Source organism: Ptychodera flava, chromosome 1, assembly GCF_041260155.1.
Source record: "Ptychodera flava strain L36383 chromosome 1, AS_Pfla_20210202, whole genome shotgun sequence".
Lineage (NCBI taxonomy): Eukaryota > Metazoa > Hemichordata > Enteropneusta > Ptychoderidae > Ptychodera > Ptychodera flava.
Genome location: NC_091928.1, coordinates 28,644,414 through 28,663,234, shown reverse-complemented (window position 1 = coordinate 28,663,234; position 18,821 = coordinate 28,644,414). Strand labels below are relative to the sequence as shown.

Sequence of the window (18,821 nt, the reverse complement as noted above, 5' to 3'; positions counted from 1 at the left end):
TTTAGCTTATTACTGTAAATAAAGTATGCTTGATACTCTAAAGGGTATCTTACCATGAAATTGAACTGACTTGAATCACAACACACCCGTAACATTTGTAATATCTATGTTATTAATAAATGTATGTACTAATATCTATCTATCCATCTATCAATCTGTGTGTGTGCGTGTGTGTGTGTACGATCAGTGTGTTTAGTAACAAACAAGGAAATGAGTATATTGCTTGCGTACACGCTTTATTACTTTTTATAGAAAATCAGCGAACGGATATGACATCAAAACCCAAAGGAATAAATACATTTCGGCGATGTTGGCCTGAACTGTGCCATTTTACGTTGAGTTTGAAGAGCGATCGACTCTTATAAAGAACTTTGAAACTCATTTCTTTGGCCGAAAAGGACATTATCGCGTGTTACATTATGTACATTACAAATATTTCAAGAGCTCTTGGCTTTTTCCTACGATAAACATAAAATTCATAGGTACATAGAGCGTTCGGATATAAAAGCTTTTTTTGCAGACTTTTTGTCCCATACTTCACAAAGTCATAAATAAATAATTTGTCGTTGACCTTATTGAAGTTCAAGATTAACGGAACTCGCTATGCTGGCAGCGACTTTCCGTGTAATTATTGTTAGCGAAAACGCCTCCACAATACATGTTGACAGATTTCATGAGGATTGGGAGATCACGTGACACAACAAAACGGAATTTGGATATTTAACACATCAACTTGTTGCAATCTTGTACCCTACACAATACAGATTGGCGCCGAAAGTTCATAACGAAGCACTCAGACGAATACACAACTGTCACACATTGAAAATTCATTGTTTTGGGCTCTTACATAAAATCACTGGCGGGAAAATCTTGGAACAGAGAGGGCGCATCAAAAAAACACTGGATCCTGTGCTCCTATTAACATCTTGTCTGTGGGTGACTTTGATGGTGAAGAAAGACAAACATATCAGCAGAGGTAATGTTTGATTGTATAACAGCCCATATGGCCCTAGTATTCGTCAGTCTTGCCTGGATAATGTATTGGTGTCAACAAACAACAAACAAACAACATTAACGTAGTACTATGGCTTCAATGTTGCTATGGTCCAAGGGACCGTGATGTAATTTAGGAGTTCCTGAGCAAAATCATTCTTACCCAATTTTTACCAAATCTTAATTGATTCTGTGCCAATTTTAATCTAGGAAACATTGAAACCACGAGGATGTTTCAGACTAATCTTTCTGAATGCTAAAACTCTGGATGTCTCGAAATCGACGTTGGGTGGTGAAGGAGTGCAGGTAGTTTTTAATGTTCTAACGTCAAAGCCAATATAACTATGTCGCTAACCTGATACAAGCGCGAGTTTCGCCAGAGTCATTGCTTTAGTCACTTAGTTGTTATTGACTGACAAGGCCGCGATTAAAATGCTGAAAAAGTTGAGAAGTGAAAGGAGATTGTACATTCAACGGTTGATATTTTTTTGTTTTCAGGCATTTTTGCACTTCCACTGTCTCTGTAATCTGCAAAATCTGTACTGCGATCAGTGTCCACGGTACTACAGCACATCGCGTCGTCAACATTTTCGTAAATACTGCTTCGGCAGCAGGTCACACTCGAAACTGCAAATTCAGAAGTCTGGCGGAAGAGGGCGTACTTCTGAATTTGCAGAAAATAACGGTCCTGAGAAACAGTCGCGGTGAGAGCATCCTGTTTCACATTGACGGAGCTGCATTAGAGGTCAAGAGTTCATTTCCTCGGCAGATTACATTTTGTGGTTGCTGTTGATCTTATTCAGCATTTTATTGATGACTTGTTTCACTTGTTGCGACGAGCTTCTCCGTCTTTGTTTCCCTTCAAGGGCTCTGCGCCTGCGCACCTCCCTGTACAGTTCATGGAAAGCCTCCTTTGGTATATCGCCCCCGTCGCAGGCGGAGCCCTCGTAGAAAGCACAGGCAAGTTCTGTGGCAAGTTTTTCGCCTTCCTCCGTGCTGACGACCCGCTCGTGCTCTAAGTCCGCTTTATTGGCAAGAATCACCATGGAAACGTTCCTGGCTTTCTTCAGGTCGTCAAGGTAATGCTTCATGTGAACGATGTCTTCAAAACTCTGTCTGTCGGTTATGCTGTACACAACCAGAAATCCGTCACCCCATCTCACGTGACCCTCACGGTGAATATTATTCTCCTGTGTGGACAAAACGTAAAACAAAAATGCTGAAATGGAGTCTTGGGTGACAGATCATCGCAGAGATAGCTTTAATTCGGAAATTCAGGGTGGAAAAGCATGCTGGAACTATATTTGGCAACACCACTTATCAAACATGGTTCTGACACTATAAATATGAAATATCAAACAATATTTTACATTTTCAACCGGTGGCGAACTTTATTTTAAAACGATAGTGCATTCGACTCTGAATTTAAATTAAACCGGTAGCCAATGAGCGAAAATTTGCCGGAAAGTGATTATTTGATAATTGTCCGCACAGGGCAATGGCGTCGTAGACGTTCTTTGAACTTATTATAGCGCCACCATTCGACAACATCTACTGAAATTTGCAATAATCCACAGACGTGGGTCCGTCGCTGCTATGTCTCGCTCAAAACAAGTTGACGAATCAACATTTATTTGAAATGCTGTGACGCCCACACACGGCGTGGAAAATTGCTCACCTGGCCGGCTGTGTCTAGGATTTCCATGGAAACTTGTTCGTCGTCAATAACAGCCTGATGTCTGTATGTAAACTCTGCAATGAAAGGAGTAACAAAACAGTTATTTCCACCGGATCCCATGAGTACATGATTTGGAAAGACTAATCAGTTTACACAAAGCCTGGAAACAGTAAACGTGTTTTCAAGTAGGAGAGGACACGTATCTTGTTTGTTACGTTCATCTGGTAATGCGGTTAGTAGTTCCTGCAAAGGTCGATGCCCCGGTTTCAAGTAAAGTGACATGAAATAGTTCGAGTCATCGTGTATGCTATACTGTGAGGTATGTCATATATCAATAAGTCGTCAATATATAACCTGGCGAGCATAGACACGTCCATGAAATACTATCATCATATTTCATCATAAAAAATCCACTTGAGGTACTAGGCGCCTCGAAAGTGAAAGATTTAAAATTTTGCTCAAGCTTTCCTCAAGGAATCTTTCAACCATTCTTTTTCAAATTAAGAATAAAAATAGGGGTCAAGGTGCAAATTTTGGTCCAAGAGAAACAAATTACCCAAGATTTACCGATAATTGAAATTCAAAATGGCCGCCATCCCTCTGTGTCATGGAGAAGAATAACATTTTGGATTTTCAAAAAAAACTAAGGCGGAGAAATTTATTCTTACACCAATAGCCTTTAAAATGAATCCCAACAAGAGGTAGATCAGAAAAGAATTGAAAAAGTTTGAGAGCACGAATATCTGTCCCCGAGGCGCGATCTACCTTAAGTGGCTTTGGGCACACTGTGTATCACCATTACAAAACGATAGCGCGATCGGGAAATATTTTCGACCAGCAGGCAACCTTGGTTTCGAACATATGCGTGCATTCTTGAGATATGAAAATGGATATCATTTGTGGTGTTTTGCAAATGCACTGAGATTATTTCCGGACGAAGGCAAACACGAAATAATATTTTAGAAAACAGATTTGCACTGGCATGTAGTATTGATATATACGCAATTTATGACATCTTACGTTCCGTCAAAAAACTCAATATGAGTCCACTTTCCGTTGGCACCATTCTGTTCATTCAGCTACGCCCGAAGCTTTCACTACACCGATATAAAATGTGACAAGAACTTCGAAGCGTCTCACCCTTTTATCGTCTGTTAACAGCTAATAAAGGCTAAAAACCACTTTGAAACTGTCGACAACATGTATTGACACCAATTTGCCCTACAGAATCATGTGTTCAGCTTAAAACAAACGACAAACTTTAGGTTTGCCGTCAAAAAATCACGAGCGGACAATCATTTGCGAAAGCTCCAGGCATGACCGCTTGCCGACAAACCCGAGGATTGTAACGAAGTTGAGAGGAGATTGATCATACTTCGCAAGACACCGTAGAATTATGATATCAGGTTACTGCTTGGCAAATAACACTTCGAAATGTCACGCGGCCCATTCACTTTTTCTTTATTGATTGCTTCCTGACCAATTTGCGAACGTCGCCAGCTGAATGAAAAGATTGCACCTCCGGCGCTGTGAATAGCAGGTGCCCCTAACCTGACCTCATGTCGATCCTGTGATCAACACCCTACTGTGGCATCATTGTGGGTGCATTGGGTGGGACGTATCACAGTAGCCATCGGACACGATTGGTCCCTTGAGAGACGTCTCTCAGGGGGGAGGCTAATGTCCAGCGTCTAACCTCACTGCATGAGGTTATTCATTATCTAGCACGAGTTTTTCCAAAACTAACTGTTGACAAAGAAGAGAAGTGATCGACAACACATCTACTCTCACTCAAATATACGGAGTGCTGTAGACCAAGACATCGATATCGCGATATTTCGACGTCACCTATAAACTTCAACATCGACGACTACGCGGATGTAAAGGCGTTTTTTTTCAAAGAACAGGTATTGACGTTATTTCACGTGCAGTGCCCCAGACACAATAAATATGTTACTTACCCAACGTTGGATCGTACTCCCAGATAAAGCGTCTCGTAAGAAACCGAACAACGGTTGCTGTAAATATCAAAAAAACAAGAGACATTAAGGATTTTCATCGGCAAATCGGTTCATCTAGGACCCCCTTGTGGTTTTGAGGCCGAAAGTGGACTTACATGTACATATGAATGCAGACATATTGCAAACATAAACATACAATAAACACCGCCGTTTCGGACTCCCTAAAACTTTTAGTTCTAGTTCAGAAAGTTAAACTGTATCATTACTGTTCTTATTAGTTACAGCAAACACCTCATTTAAATTTATATGACAAACAAGAAGGCTCGCAGCCATTAATGATTGTTTCAGAAATTTGCTGAAAATAACAGTATCTTTCTTTTGTGCGCGGGATTCTATTTAGTATATACTTAATTAATATAATTTTTTTGTGAAAAGACAGTTTTCTCTGCCCGCAGGCTTAAATTGTACCGCAAGGGTGATGACAGAAACAGGCGGCATGCCAATTTTCTCCTCTTTGCAACCGGAGCAGTGAACTGAAAAATTCAATTACCGACAAGACAATGGGACGAACAGACAAACAGACCAACGGATTATCCACACACGTTGAAGGGTCGATGATATGTCCGGTGATGGCGAACAGGGTACGCGGTAATAGAGAGACGTTTGGGACTGGGCTTCATTGAAGACACAGTGCCCTTTTTGATCAACAACTATCGGTCACTCGCTGTAAATTTGCCTTCTACGATACTAACATAGTCTATACGAACTCTAGCTCGTGTTTCAGTATTGTAGAGTTTCTTTGATTTATGAGAATGTCGAGACAGCCTGACCAGCTTGTAAATTGAGTGGTTTCAATGGCGCCCCCGTTGACAATATCTTTCTACTGAGATATAGATATTTTGGCGGCCACTTTTTACGAACGACAACGGAAGCGCGCAAATGAAAAATGTCTCTTTTGGCCCTGTCCGGTGTAAACAGTCATGACTTTTCTCTCGGTATGACTTTCTCTCTGATCAACATGTCACATTTGATGCTTTACTGACATTACATCCTCCCAGCACAGCATATTTCAGAGTCCTCAACAATGTGCATATTGAGCATGACAAAGATAACATGCGGTGAAAGCGGGAAAGTTGTTACCAAATTTTGGCGCGAATCACGATCAAGCGATGTTACCCTATTGCTTCGACGACCGACAACGCTGACGCGTCCTTGTGTCTCAGTGTTTAGATCTCTCTGCTGTTCGACAAAATGAGTTGTCTCTGTTCAGTCAACCTTATGAACATAAATCTTGTTTTACACCCTGGGAAGTGCGATGCCAAACTCTCACGAGCGGCCACTCAATATACATGTACTCCAGCTAGCCTTCATAGCCTTACAGCTGTGATACCATCAAACACATCGTAATTCAAGGCCCTGTTTTGACTTTATCAGTAATTCCTGCGTTCCATGTTCACTTTATCATGTCCTCCGAATGCCTCTACCCTGATTTCCCCATGTCAGCGATTCCCAGTTTCTCACTATCTCCTCACGACTGAAATACCCCGTATTTCTTGTCGTCAATGAGCTTGTCGTCTGAGAGCGGTATTCGCGGGCAAGGACGAACTCACCGACGCACTTCCATGGTTCAATGAAACTACTTTCCCAAAATTATTCATAGCTAAAATAAATAAATAAATAAATAAATTTTCGAGTCTTTGCCATGCAAAAACAAACTTCAAACACAATTTTAGACAAATATCTTGACTTGTTAGTCACAACGGACGGTTTTCCCCGGGCCACCGTTTGTAGCAATAAACGCGTTTTCAAAATACCTTGGCATGCCTGACAAACGCTACGGATTACTCCTATCATCTTTGCAGCTGTTTTATGAAAGAAAATGTGTTCTGTCGCACCGGTCGGTAATTTTTGCTAGGGGCCGGATATGAAGTTAAGAATCCCAAGGTATAGGAAAGAAAGCGCCGGACAAAAAGAGCTGGATTTTGATGACTTTTCCCGACGGTTCCGAGCTTCACTGGGAGCTGTTGCTCGGCCTTTGACCTCAAACTAATTTCAGGGTGCCAGATCGCCGAGTGTCGACAAACGATCCACGCAGACGGTGTCTGCAAGTGGTCTTTCAATCTCAGTAACGGTGATTGATTTTCCAACATTACCGCCATGACAAATCACTTACAACACTTATAGAGCAAACGCCAGTGATAGCAATAAATGCCATAACTTAATCACTAAAAATAGCGAGGTTATTGATCGCTGCTCAGATCGGTATTTTTGGATCCACTTTGCCCTGGATATGACTGTAGGACTGTGACATTTCAGACTATTTGCAGCATTTATTTGATTTCAATTAAAATTTAGAAAATGTGCAACTTGAACAAAATTTCAATTGCTGTTTGATCTTCTTTATTTACAAGTCATAACTTTTGTTATCGGATGCACGCTCCTGGACTTTCGCCCCCAACGCGCGCGTTGCCTAAAGCCTTGAAAAGTTATATCCTACTGTATGAATGCAATAACTCTGCAAGTTTTTAAACGTAGAAGGATGTGGGGTAGTTTCAGAAATGTGACTTAGCATACACAGGAATATGCAACTCGGCTAAGAGACAGACGACATACTCAGCAACTGATGTCGTTTTTTGGAACAAATATTCTGTCGACCCACCCTCTCAGGTTGTTCCCATAACTCTCTTTTTCCCTTCTCCTCAACACTCATTTCTTTCCCACATTTCTCATATTTTTTCCAATTCTTTTTTAAAGTTGCGGGCGAAGAAAAATTCAAGACAAGGACGTTCGCGCAACCCGATAGATTAAGTAGCGGTGGGTCACAGGTCAGGATAAAACAAATTACTCGGATTGCAGAGCAAGTACGGTCGTTGGAGCGAGCAATTACCAGATCCATCGTTGTTTAGGTTCGCCTGACAACTAAACCAGATCTATCAGAAACGATGGTCGCTACAGGAAGAGACTACTTGTTGTGTACACCACGAGGAACAGGCACAATTCTCGCCAGCATGGCTTTTGTCTTATGCTAAAGGGTCAAACTGGATATTGCAATTCATTATGGGTAAAAAAGTTGACTTCTCACCACAGCAAGACTTTGAAATAGTGATCTTTTAAAATAGTATGCACCTCGAAAGTGAAAGACTTAAACTTTTGCTCTAACTTTCCTCAAGGAATCTTTTAATCATTCTCTTTCAAAATCAAGAATAAAAATAGGGGGTCGCGATGCAAATTTTGGTACTAGAGAAACAAATTACCCAAGATTTACCGATATTAGAATTCAAAATGGCCGCCATCCCTGTGTGAACTCTATGGAAAAAATAAAACTTTTCTAATTTCGAAAAAGTAAGCCGGTGAAAAGTTTTCTTTCCCAAAGAGCTTTAGAATGAACCCCCACATGTGGTATATCAGAAGAGAATTGTAAAAGTTTGAGAGTCCGAACGTCTGTCCCCGAGGTGCGTTCTACCTTAAATACTTTAAACACTGATATAACAGCTGAAAAGTTCTGCTTGGTCGTGAAACTAGCTAAACTTATGCATCTTTTCATCTTTTCAGGCATTTCTAGTGTGAAATTCCTGTATTACCTAAAACTTCACTTTGGCTTTGCTGTAGTCTAAGCCTAGGGTGACACCTAAGTTTGAACAGTACATGTACATTGACCCATAGAAGGGCTTACTATTAGCGCTCATAAAACACCTCACTTTGGCTTTGCTCCAGCGAATACGATTCATGTCACGATTGTACATGATTAACTGATGTTCATGGTCATGGCTTTTGCACCCCGTACATTCAACGAACGATTGGCAAATGCAATCAAAGTAATAGTAATATTATAACATTCGCGACAGAACGATCAAAGAATACTTTATGTATTACGCTTCATTTACAACTACAATACTCGATACTCGATTTCTGCATATCATTGCAAAACATCAAACTGGGAAAGTTTTAAACGCCTTCAGAGGAAAAGACTAGAGATGTCATCTGTTTCGCATTGGTCCGTTTTGGTTGTAACCGACAGGGAATCACGGGACACTGGAAGTGATGGTTAACAGATAACCAGGACAGCTGGTCATTTATCAAAGATAACACCGGCCTGATCCGAAACGCAAAAACCGCGGTTTGAAATATTCACAGACGTTCGCTAAAATTTGCCATTCTAGCCTGCTAAACGTCAAAAAAATGAAAATTATGGTCTTTCTTTGCCGTCTGATCGGAGTGATTTGTAAATGCAGGGCACTGACTCTCAGACGTCTACAGAGAATTTACAACATTTCTGGCTTCAATTGTTAAAACATCTTCTCGCGGCGAGGAATTTAAAAGAGATTCCCATGCCTCTTCGCGCAAGAAATGTGGTCACTGGGTTACGACATCTACGACCTTGCTCGCTGATGGAGTTCCACGACACCGTGAATTGTCCAGTCGTTGACTTGTTCCGGGAAAGGAACCAATATAAAGGTTAACAGGAAACTGGCATGTTTTTCCCGGAGACCACATTTCTTGGTATAATCTTTACTAACACTGAGACAGATAGCCTGGTTTGATAGCAGCCGTTGGGCTTAGAGTCTGCTTTGCTACCAGCCAATGGGCGAACTTTCCGCTTTGATGCTAGCCTATGGGCTGATTATCTGCTTTGATACCAGCCAATGGGTGAACAGCCCCCTTTGGTTTCGGCCAATAGTGAGTATGAAAACACCGACCAATGGGTAAATAGTCCGTTAGGATGTCGCCAGATTACCGGGTTCCGTAAAATACTTAGCTTGTGGTATTTGTTCATATTTTGATACAGTTACGGAAGTGGGCAACGTAGGCTCCTCTGATGTCAAAATATTTAAAATGATCAAGTTATTTATGTATTTTGTAGCACGTACACGATTGGGAATTACATGTATCATATGGGGTGAGATTAGTGCCAAAACAATTGTGTTATCATTATTTTACTAGGTTTACATTATTTCGTTTTCTCATTGTTTGCATTTCAAGTTTAATATGTTTGCATTGTTATTTAATTATGTGTACATTTTATTTCATTCTTTCATTTTGTTTGCATTTTTATTATATTATGTTTGCATTTTTATTTCATTCTTTCATTTTGTTTGCATTTTTATTATATTATGTTTGCATTTTTATTTCATTCTTTCATTTTGTTTGCATTTTAATTATTATGTTTGCATTTTATTTCATTCTTTCATTTTGTTTGCATTTTTATTATATTATGTTTGCATTTTTATTATATTATGTTTGCATTTTTATTATATTATGTTTGCATTTTTATTATATTTTGTTTGCATTTTTATTATATTATGTTTGCATTTTTATTTCATTCTTTCATTTTGTTTGCATTTTATTATATTATGTTTGCATTTTTATTATATTATGTTTGCATTTTTATTTCATTCTTTCATTTTGTTTGCATTTTTATTATATTATGTTTGCATTTTTATTTCATTCTTTCATTTTGTTTGCATTTTTATTATATTATGTTTGCATTTTATTCATTCTTCATTTTGTTTGCATTTTTATTATATTATGTTTGCATTTTTATTTCATTCTTTCATTTTGTTTGCATTTTTATTATATTATTTTTGCATTTTTATTTCATTCTTTCATTTTGTTTGCATTTTTATTATATTATGTTTGCATTTTTATTTCATTCTTTCATTTTGTTTGCATTTTATTATATTATGTTTGCATTTTTATTTCATTCTTTCATTTTGTTTGCATTTTTATTATATTATGTTTGCATTTTTATTTCATTCTTTCATTTGTTTGCATTTTTATTATATTATGTTTGCATTTTTATTTCATTCTTTCATTTTGTTTGCATTTTTATTATATTATGTTTGCATTTTTATTTCATTCTTTCATTTTGTTTGCATTTTTATTATATTATGTTTGCATTTTTATTTCATTCTTTCATTTTGTTTGCATTTTTATTATATTATGTTTGCATTTTATTTCATTCTTTCATTTGTTTGCATTTTTATTATATTATGTTTGCATTTTTATTTCATTCTTTCATTTTGTTTGCATTTTTATTATATTATGTTTGCATTTTTATTATATTATGTTTGCATTTTTATTATATTATGTTTGCATTTTTATTTCATTCTTTCATTTTGTTTGCATTTTTTTATATTATGTTTGCATTTTTATTTCATTCTTTCATTTTGTTTGCATTTTTATTATATTATGTTTGCAGTTTTATTTATTTCATTATGTTAACATTTTTAATTCATAGAACTATCCCACAATCCTTTTAACAAAAGGCTGGTTCCAATAGTTTGACATCGGCTTATGAACTAGTACTAGAAATTGCTGATTTCCTTCAATCAGCATCCTAAGTTTGTTAGTGGAATATATGTATGATAGCTAAGGTGCTTGTCAAAATGAACTTATTGTACTCCAACTGGAATTGCCTTTTCCTTAGTGTCAGCTAAGGGAGCCTTCAGTAATTACAGGGGGGTGGTCTGGGGGAATTTCGCACACACCTGTACCATAAAATGTGACCCCCTATCCTCCTGTCTAAAATGTGACCCTCCCCCTTGTCCGACATTCTAAAACTTGACCCTCCCCCCAACTGCTGCGGTAATCTCCCCGGAATAACTCAAACAGTATCAGCTAATTTACATAACAGTTGGTTCAATTGTTATGTTAGGGACAAATTACAGAGGGGAGGGCTTGTGGTTTTGGAGGGACAGTCGCAATTTATCACGCAAGAATTTTGAAGAGATATTTTATTTCATACATTTGCGGGAGGGTCACAATTTTTGTGCAACTATAAGAAGACAAGATGTGGCTGATTTAGTGCTTCACTAAAAAATATCAAATCATAATACATGGAGTCTATCAGGCAAACTATTGACAATTTACCCCCACAAAACATGCTATATCTGTATATTATATATGTTTGATAACGTATTTAAATGTACTGTACTTGAATTGGGAAGTAAAATGTGCATTCGTGTACAAGAAATTAATTTCTGAATTTCATCTAAAAAGTTAGTTCACTATCCATGGTGTCTATGATGAAACTATGAATAGTTTTTTCCAATACAAAAATAGGTAAATCTTTGTATTTTTGTACTCTTGATTACTGATATTAATAATCTTGATAAGACTAGAGTGGTTACAAGTCTATGGTTGTGTAAAAATTTGATTTTAGAATTTCACCAAAATGTTGATTCACTTTGCATGGCGGTCTATGATGAAACTATGATTAATTTTTTTCCAATACAAAACTAGGTACATCTGTGCATGTATGTGCGCTTGATTATTTATATTAATGTTTTTGATTAAACCAGAGTGGTTATGCGTCCATGGTTGTGCAAGAAATTTGATTTTGGAATTTCACTGAAAAGTTGATTTACTGTATATGGGTAGTCTATGAGAGAACTATGCACAATTTTTTCCAATATAAAACAGGCAATATCTTTGTATTTATGTACATTTGATAATTGATATACACTTTTCCACCTTTTGCATGTGTTTTTGTTGTCTTTTATCAGTTTTAACTGTTCAAGTTGTTTAATGTAGGATACCACCGCATCTTCTTTGCTTGTGAAACTTGTGGATAATGTGTACGTATTTTGTTGGTGATTTCCCATTCAGGATTTAATATCGAACAGACAATCAAAGTTTTGGCCATAAAATCAGCTTCTGTCAAAAGTGACCCTCCCCCCAAGATAGGTTTATAAAAAGTGACCCTCCCCTTGAACTGTTTTCTAAAAAGTGACCCTCGCCCGCTTCCCCCGCCCCCTGTTATTACTGAAGGCTCCCTAAATTGAACCAGCTTCGAGACTAACGAAATGTTCGGCAAATTTCTACACCTCCTGCTCTTTCGATTGTGGGATATGCAATGTTCAAAAACTCAACATCCTAAAAGCCATTTCATTTACCGGCATGTGTATCTTTTCTCACCGAGGCATTGCTCTCGTGAGTAGAACTTTTAGGAGCCGTATAAGAATGTTATGTCAAGTTAGACGACTCCGTAGGCATGATGTGATGACAGTTTGTCTCGCACTTGATGATGAGTACGACTCTGAGCGAAAATACCTACTCAGTTCGTCCCTGGTTACTTGTGTCCTCAACAGCCGCATTATTGTTGTTGGTTTAGATTAGATGTAGTTGCAATAATTGCAGCCCACGGACCGTGCGCCAGTTTTATGTCGTCACGGCGTTGGTTGTGTTGTAGCGGTGGCCAGTAGGACTACAATTCCATCCGTAGAAAACGCGGAAATTTTGCACAGATCGACTGTGCCCAGAAACGATCGCCGAGTCTTCCTTTACCTCATGGAAATGTCACCATAGTCTAGCTGCCTGGTCATCAGCGATGCCATCTATGCTAACGACATTGTCAACAGTGTACAACTGTACATGTATAGGCTACTTAAAACTGAAAAACAACGGTTAATAAAGCTGAACGAAGCTTTCCTTCATACCCGCCGCGCTAGCCCTGCGTACGATGCTGTGTGTTCCGCTACAGCTAATCGCCCCGCTCACGATTAGCTGTAACGGACCCACAGCATCGTACGCAGGGCTACCGCCGCGCCGCCATATCTTGCACGTTACCTAGCCCTGCGTACGATGCTGTGTGTTCCGCTACAGCTAATAGCCCGTAGCTGTAGCGGAACACACAGCATCGTACGCAGGGCTAGCACGTTACCATGATGATCTCGCCCAATGTGACCACAGACATGGGGACGGCAGACTACTGTCTATGAACTGTCGTTTTTCAGTCGAAAATACACACCGTCGACCATTTCCTTAGCGTAGATAGCATCGTATCCATCTCCATGTGACAAGAGAAAAATCGCCGCCCGTGCGACCCTTTCTCTTCACAGCAAAATGTCCGCGTTTTTTCAGCCCTGCGCCACATGTACACAGCAAACATATCAGAAAAAGCCGAAGCACGGCCTGTTGGTTACTATTATTGCTGCTACTAGCGTCGTTCCTTCTACCGAAAGGACTGACTTGTCTAAAGCAATCTGCTGCTGGCCTTACTAACGCCACAGATGTCGTGGTACTGTTGAGAGTAGCGTTCTCCCAGTACCAGCGCATGAACAGCTGGCGGCTATGACGGCGACTAGTGTTTTGCCCTTTAACTTAGTACATTTTCATGCTGTGATACGTCCATGGTTAAACTTCGGATGACAAAAACGTGAAATGAGATCAAGGGACTTGCTTTTAAGTACATATAGTACTGCAAATTTCACAATCTGCCTTACAAACTGAAATGATAGCGAACGCATATAACAGTATTTCACACAAACAGGAAAGTGAACTTTCGGCGCTAGGCTAGGGAGATACATAAATTATGATAATGAGATAGATAAACATGTGAACACAATCAAATAAAAATTTTAACACCGAGAAAACGCTATAAAAAGCTTTACAAATGCGTGAACGAAATAAAAATGCCAACACAATATAAAAAAAAATGAAAGCAAAATGTGCGCACGAAATAGAAATGCAAACATTATTAAGTAGAAATTCAAGCAAAATGGGTAAAAGAAAAATAATGTTTAAAAAATGACATTCTTTTTTCATTATGTTAACATTTTTATTTCGTTTTTCATTTAGTTTGCATTTTTGTTGTACTATGTTTGCATTTTTTGTCATTTTTAATTTTGTTTGCATTTTTATTTTATTATGTTAGCATTTTTATGTCATTCTTTCATTTTGTTCGCATTTTTATTACATTTTCTCATTTTGTTTACATTTTTATTTCATTATGTTTACATTTTTTTCATTTTTAATTTTGTTTGCATTTTTATTTCATTATGTTAGCATTTTTATGTTGTTCTTTCATTTTGTTTACATATTTATTTCATTATGTCTAGAAATGAAATGTAAATATATCATAATAAAAATGCAAACAAAATAAGAAAAATGACATAAAGATGAAAACATAATATAATAATAATGCAAACAAAATGAAAGAATGAAATAAAAATGTAAACATAATATAATAAAAATGCAAACAAAATAAAAGAACGAAATAAAAATGCAAACATAATATAATAAAAATGCAAACAAAATGAAAGAACGAAATAAAACTGCAAACATAATATAATAAAAATGCAAACATAATATAATAAAAATGCAAACAAAATGAAAGAATGAAATAAAAATGTAAACATAATATAATAAATGCAAACAAAATGAAAGAATGAAATAAAAATTTAAACATAATATAATAAAAATGAAAACAAAATGAAAGAATGAAATAAAAATGTAAACATAATATAATAAAAATGCAAACAAAATGAAAGAATGAAATAAAAATGCAAACATAATATAATAAAAATGTAAAGATAACAAAATAAGAATGCAAACACAATGAGAAAACGAAATAAAGATGTTAACATAATAACATAAAAATGCAAAGAAAATGACAAAATGTAATAATGTAAAGATAATAAAATAATGATAACACAATTGTTTTGGCACTATTCTCACCCCATAGTATCATGGCGACCGGACTGAAACGCGTTTTCCGTGGCGCCCTTGTCGTTTATACCTCTGCATGGCTGTCGATCGCAAGGGATTGTAATCGCTTTGTGAACAAAATGTCCAAACGCTATATGCAGCATTGTTGCTCGACACACTTAACAAAATTGTGCAAGAACTTCGCGCCAAGGCAAATGAATAAAAACATCCGGAAATTTGAATTGACTGTTGTTGAGAGCGTTTGTTTTGTTATTTGTAAGTTTACGTTTTTCAATTACGTCGCTCTTTTGAAGTTTGTGATCTATTAAACTTCAAGGTGCATTTTTTCACATAGGATATCCCTGTACAGAATGGTGTAATTTTCACGTCTGTGGCGCAATTTTTAGCCAAAAAGAGCGATCATATTACACCTAAACCACCGTAAAAGGGTAGTAATTTGACGTAACGAGAACCAGACAATTTGGAAGGTCGTGAAATCGTCTGGAATAGTTTTTGAACACTTTTTTTTGCTGGGAAGGTAACAGACAGGGTGTGAACACGCTACGGTTGAATACAGTCAGTTAATAAACAGATCCATTATTGCGACTTGAATGGCGGATTTTTTTACATCTGCCGTTTTCGCGATACCACATAAAAAGATACCGAACCCGAACTGTTTACAGACGGTACACAGACAAACAAAAAAGAAAACGATCTTTATCCAAAGCTTAGCAATTATATGGAGCTATTGCGACGTTTTAAAGACGATAAATTCTGCGAAGCAAAGCGCCGCTCTTCCACATAATGGAGCCAAATGTGGTGATGAACGGCTGACTACTCGGAAATCAGGTGAACTTTTGATCTAATGCCATGTGATGCTAACGCACCGATAAGCAAAATGTGTTTGTAATGCCAAACAAGTATATTTTAAATTCAACACTACTTCCAAGAATTCGGTGCTCGAAGCCCTCAAAGGCTTGATGATAGTATATAATGACGGAATTAAGTCAACTGCACTTCTTCCTATCAGGTGAATGACCACTCTCAGTGTAGGTTCAAAAATACAAAGCACTGAGATGTTCACAGACTAATACATTCAACCATAATTCGTTACGTGAAAGTGCCGGGATCGCAGAGGGCGGGGGAGATTTATCCCTCGTGTCCACTTTTTTTTTCAAACATATGATACTTATTTTGAAATGACCTTGTTTAAACACTAAAAGGCCACAATGCACAGTCGCGTGTGCAGCTTCCTGTGCAAGGGGGATTTTGCGACATCGATTCCGCCGCGATGACTCCAGGGCAAGTCTTGTTGATAGGCTCCCTTTCACGAGAAGAACGCGATTGAAAACACGGAGAAGCGACGGCAACAACAACAACAACAACAACAACATTATCATCATCATTAACAACAACAACAACAACAACAGACAACAGATAAAGCTTGTAAACAAACACCCTTTCTGTATCGGATAAGATATACAAAATTTCCAAAAAATACGAGCCAGTCTTCAAGATTACTCGAGTCGTGAGAGTTGGCCTGCTCAACGACTCGAAGAAAACTAACGGCAGATTTGCTCATTCTTCGAAAATGTTGGGGGGAGGTAAGAGGGCGACAACAACGTTCTTCGCGCTGCAAAATGGTCTCTGTCGGAACTTCCACAAGCCATACTCTTTTAAAAATAACTGGCGTTCTTTCTATCTTGACGAAACCAGAAGCTATAACATTAAAACAAAAAGCTTACCTGATTTGCCAACTGCTGTTCGACCAAACACCACTAACTTGACCTCGGCGGTCTTGCCGCTGGCCAAAGCTGGCGGCTTCGGTGGACTGGTCATGTCACAACTGCCGTTGTTGTTGTTGGTTTCTCTAAACCGGCCCATCGGATAAGCTGGGTGTGTGGCAATTTGCAAGGCCCTGTAGTAGGCGGGCAATAGATAGCGGATCAACCGTAGTGTAGCCCCCTGGGCCCTTTGAGACAGGTCAGGCTGAGGATAATGTGACAATGGGATGATGTAATTGCCTTTACAGTTTTTTTTTGCAAACGCTGCTGCCTTCTATAACTGGTACGGTTTTGATTCGCCGAATTCAATCGAGGAAGGCTTGTTTACGAGTGCGTTAACTTGTTATGATCTTCCGGCAACTAGAGCGTGGAGACGGGCGTCTTGTGACCTCTGTGTCGACACGAGGTAGGACTGGTTGTCTGTTTTGCGCTCGTTTTCACAAAGTCCGTGTGCAACGATGAAAGCTTCCCTGGGGCAGCCGTTGTAGTTCCTGCGGTGTTGCTACTAGGACAGGAATGACTCGGCTGGACGATGAGGATCGTTGATTCACGTGTTACTGTTACAACTGCAAAAAATAAGAAGAAAACAACTTGTGTTATTGCAACTCATGACAGTGCACTCAAACACTTGCTTGGCTGGGACTGGGCCTACCGACGCCTTTTTTTCATTAAACGAATCAAAATTGAGTCTAAAAATATCTGCAAGGTCAGACGATTTTCCCAGTGCGATGCCCCTCTGTCGATATATTTTCGGGCCAGCCGCTCCAAATAGTTGGCATCTCGACGTCCGCTGTCGTCGTGTCTCACCTAAAAGACGACGCCATTCAATGGGACATCAAGCAGTTTGTACTGACTGTCTGGAGTAGCAGAGCCCAAATCGCTCTCCACAATATGTCACACGGGGAGAGAAAACGGTGAATTTGCTTAGATATTGCCTCTTCGATGCTCAGTAACGGGTTTAGTGGTGTACCTTGCCATGGCGTCGTTATAAGAACAATTCACATGCTACGTTCATGATGCATACTGCATTAATTTACTCGACGGTGCTAATCAACCGGGCGCTTTCTGTGTGGACTTCCTGAAGTTTTGTTCAGAACTGTGAACTTTAACCTCTGAGTTGCCTGGGCTCGTTGCAATGACGTGGACATGTCGACCAGTGTCAATCCAAATTTAAAAAATAGAGAACGCCACCAAACCCCTCTGCTCTTTTGACCGTTTATCATGTTCACAAAATTTAACGTGTCCTGAGTTACTGAAATACATACAGCAGCGATAAAGGTGAGATTGAACAAAACAGGCGCCTTTCTACTTGCAGGAAAGGAGGGCGCTGTGTAATCTGCGCTCAGGCTGCATCGCCCTGCGTTGGTTTGAAAGTGAAGTAATGTTGAAAACAGAACGCCGTCCACTTCGACTTGTAGTAAACAACTCACTTAAAAGATAATAACATAAAACTATCGACAAAAAAAAAGGAAAACGGGAAAAACATTTCCGAGTTAATGGAATTTGATGTGGTCCCACTGCAGATATTGATTTCGCAGAAGAAATATGATCACTGTCAGATATGTTTGAATGTTTCCGGTATCAGTCGACCGGCAAGTACCATGGGAATAACTCGGGAAGATTAGCTTCGTTTTCTTTCCGCTTCTACTGTTACAACGACCGAGAAATATGTTTTCACTTGGCCGCTGCCTCATTCAGTGCCTGTAGTTATCCCAGCCTGTCCGTCTAACTGCCGATCTGCCGCTGACGGAGCGTGGCCTGGTGGCCGTTCGTTGCCCCCAGCGTGATCGATCCGTGCGTTCCTTCACCTTATCCACCGACGTACGGATACGAATGACCTTTGCCGTAACAGGGCGGCCGGCACCGTGTAGAGTCGACGAGGAAGTATCGACGGACCCAAGACAAACCTCGACGACATCCTAACACCCTGTGACACCGGGGTTGTCATGGCGACAGATGACTGTTGTCGCCCGTAGG

General features: G+C 38.9%; 1 protein-coding gene across 4 annotated transcripts in view; it reads right to left on the bottom strand.

The window, feature by feature from the left end:
- Positions 1–219: 219 nt before the first annotated feature.
- The window catches only part of LOC139134538 (ras-related and estrogen-regulated growth inhibitor-like), a 96,483-nt gene continuing 77,881 nt past the window's right edge, over positions 220–18,821 (bottom strand). For 3 of the 4 annotated variants that reach the window (XM_070701420.1, XM_070701426.1, XM_070701444.1), the window contains 4 exons: positions 16,806–17,410; positions 4,633–4,689; positions 2,672–2,745; positions 220–2,183 (listed from right to left, as the gene is read on the bottom strand). In XM_070701420.1, the coding sequence (XP_070557521.1) occupies positions 1,764–2,183; positions 2,672–2,745; positions 4,633–4,689; positions 16,806–16,944 (690 nt within the window). In that variant the 5' untranslated portion in view covers positions 16,945–17,410 and the 3' untranslated portion in view covers positions 220–1,763. Of the gene's footprint in view, positions 2,184–2,671; positions 2,746–4,632; positions 4,690–16,805; positions 17,411–17,814; positions 17,943–18,821 lie in introns of those variants that run through there. The other variant, XM_070701435.1, reaches the window with a different exon arrangement.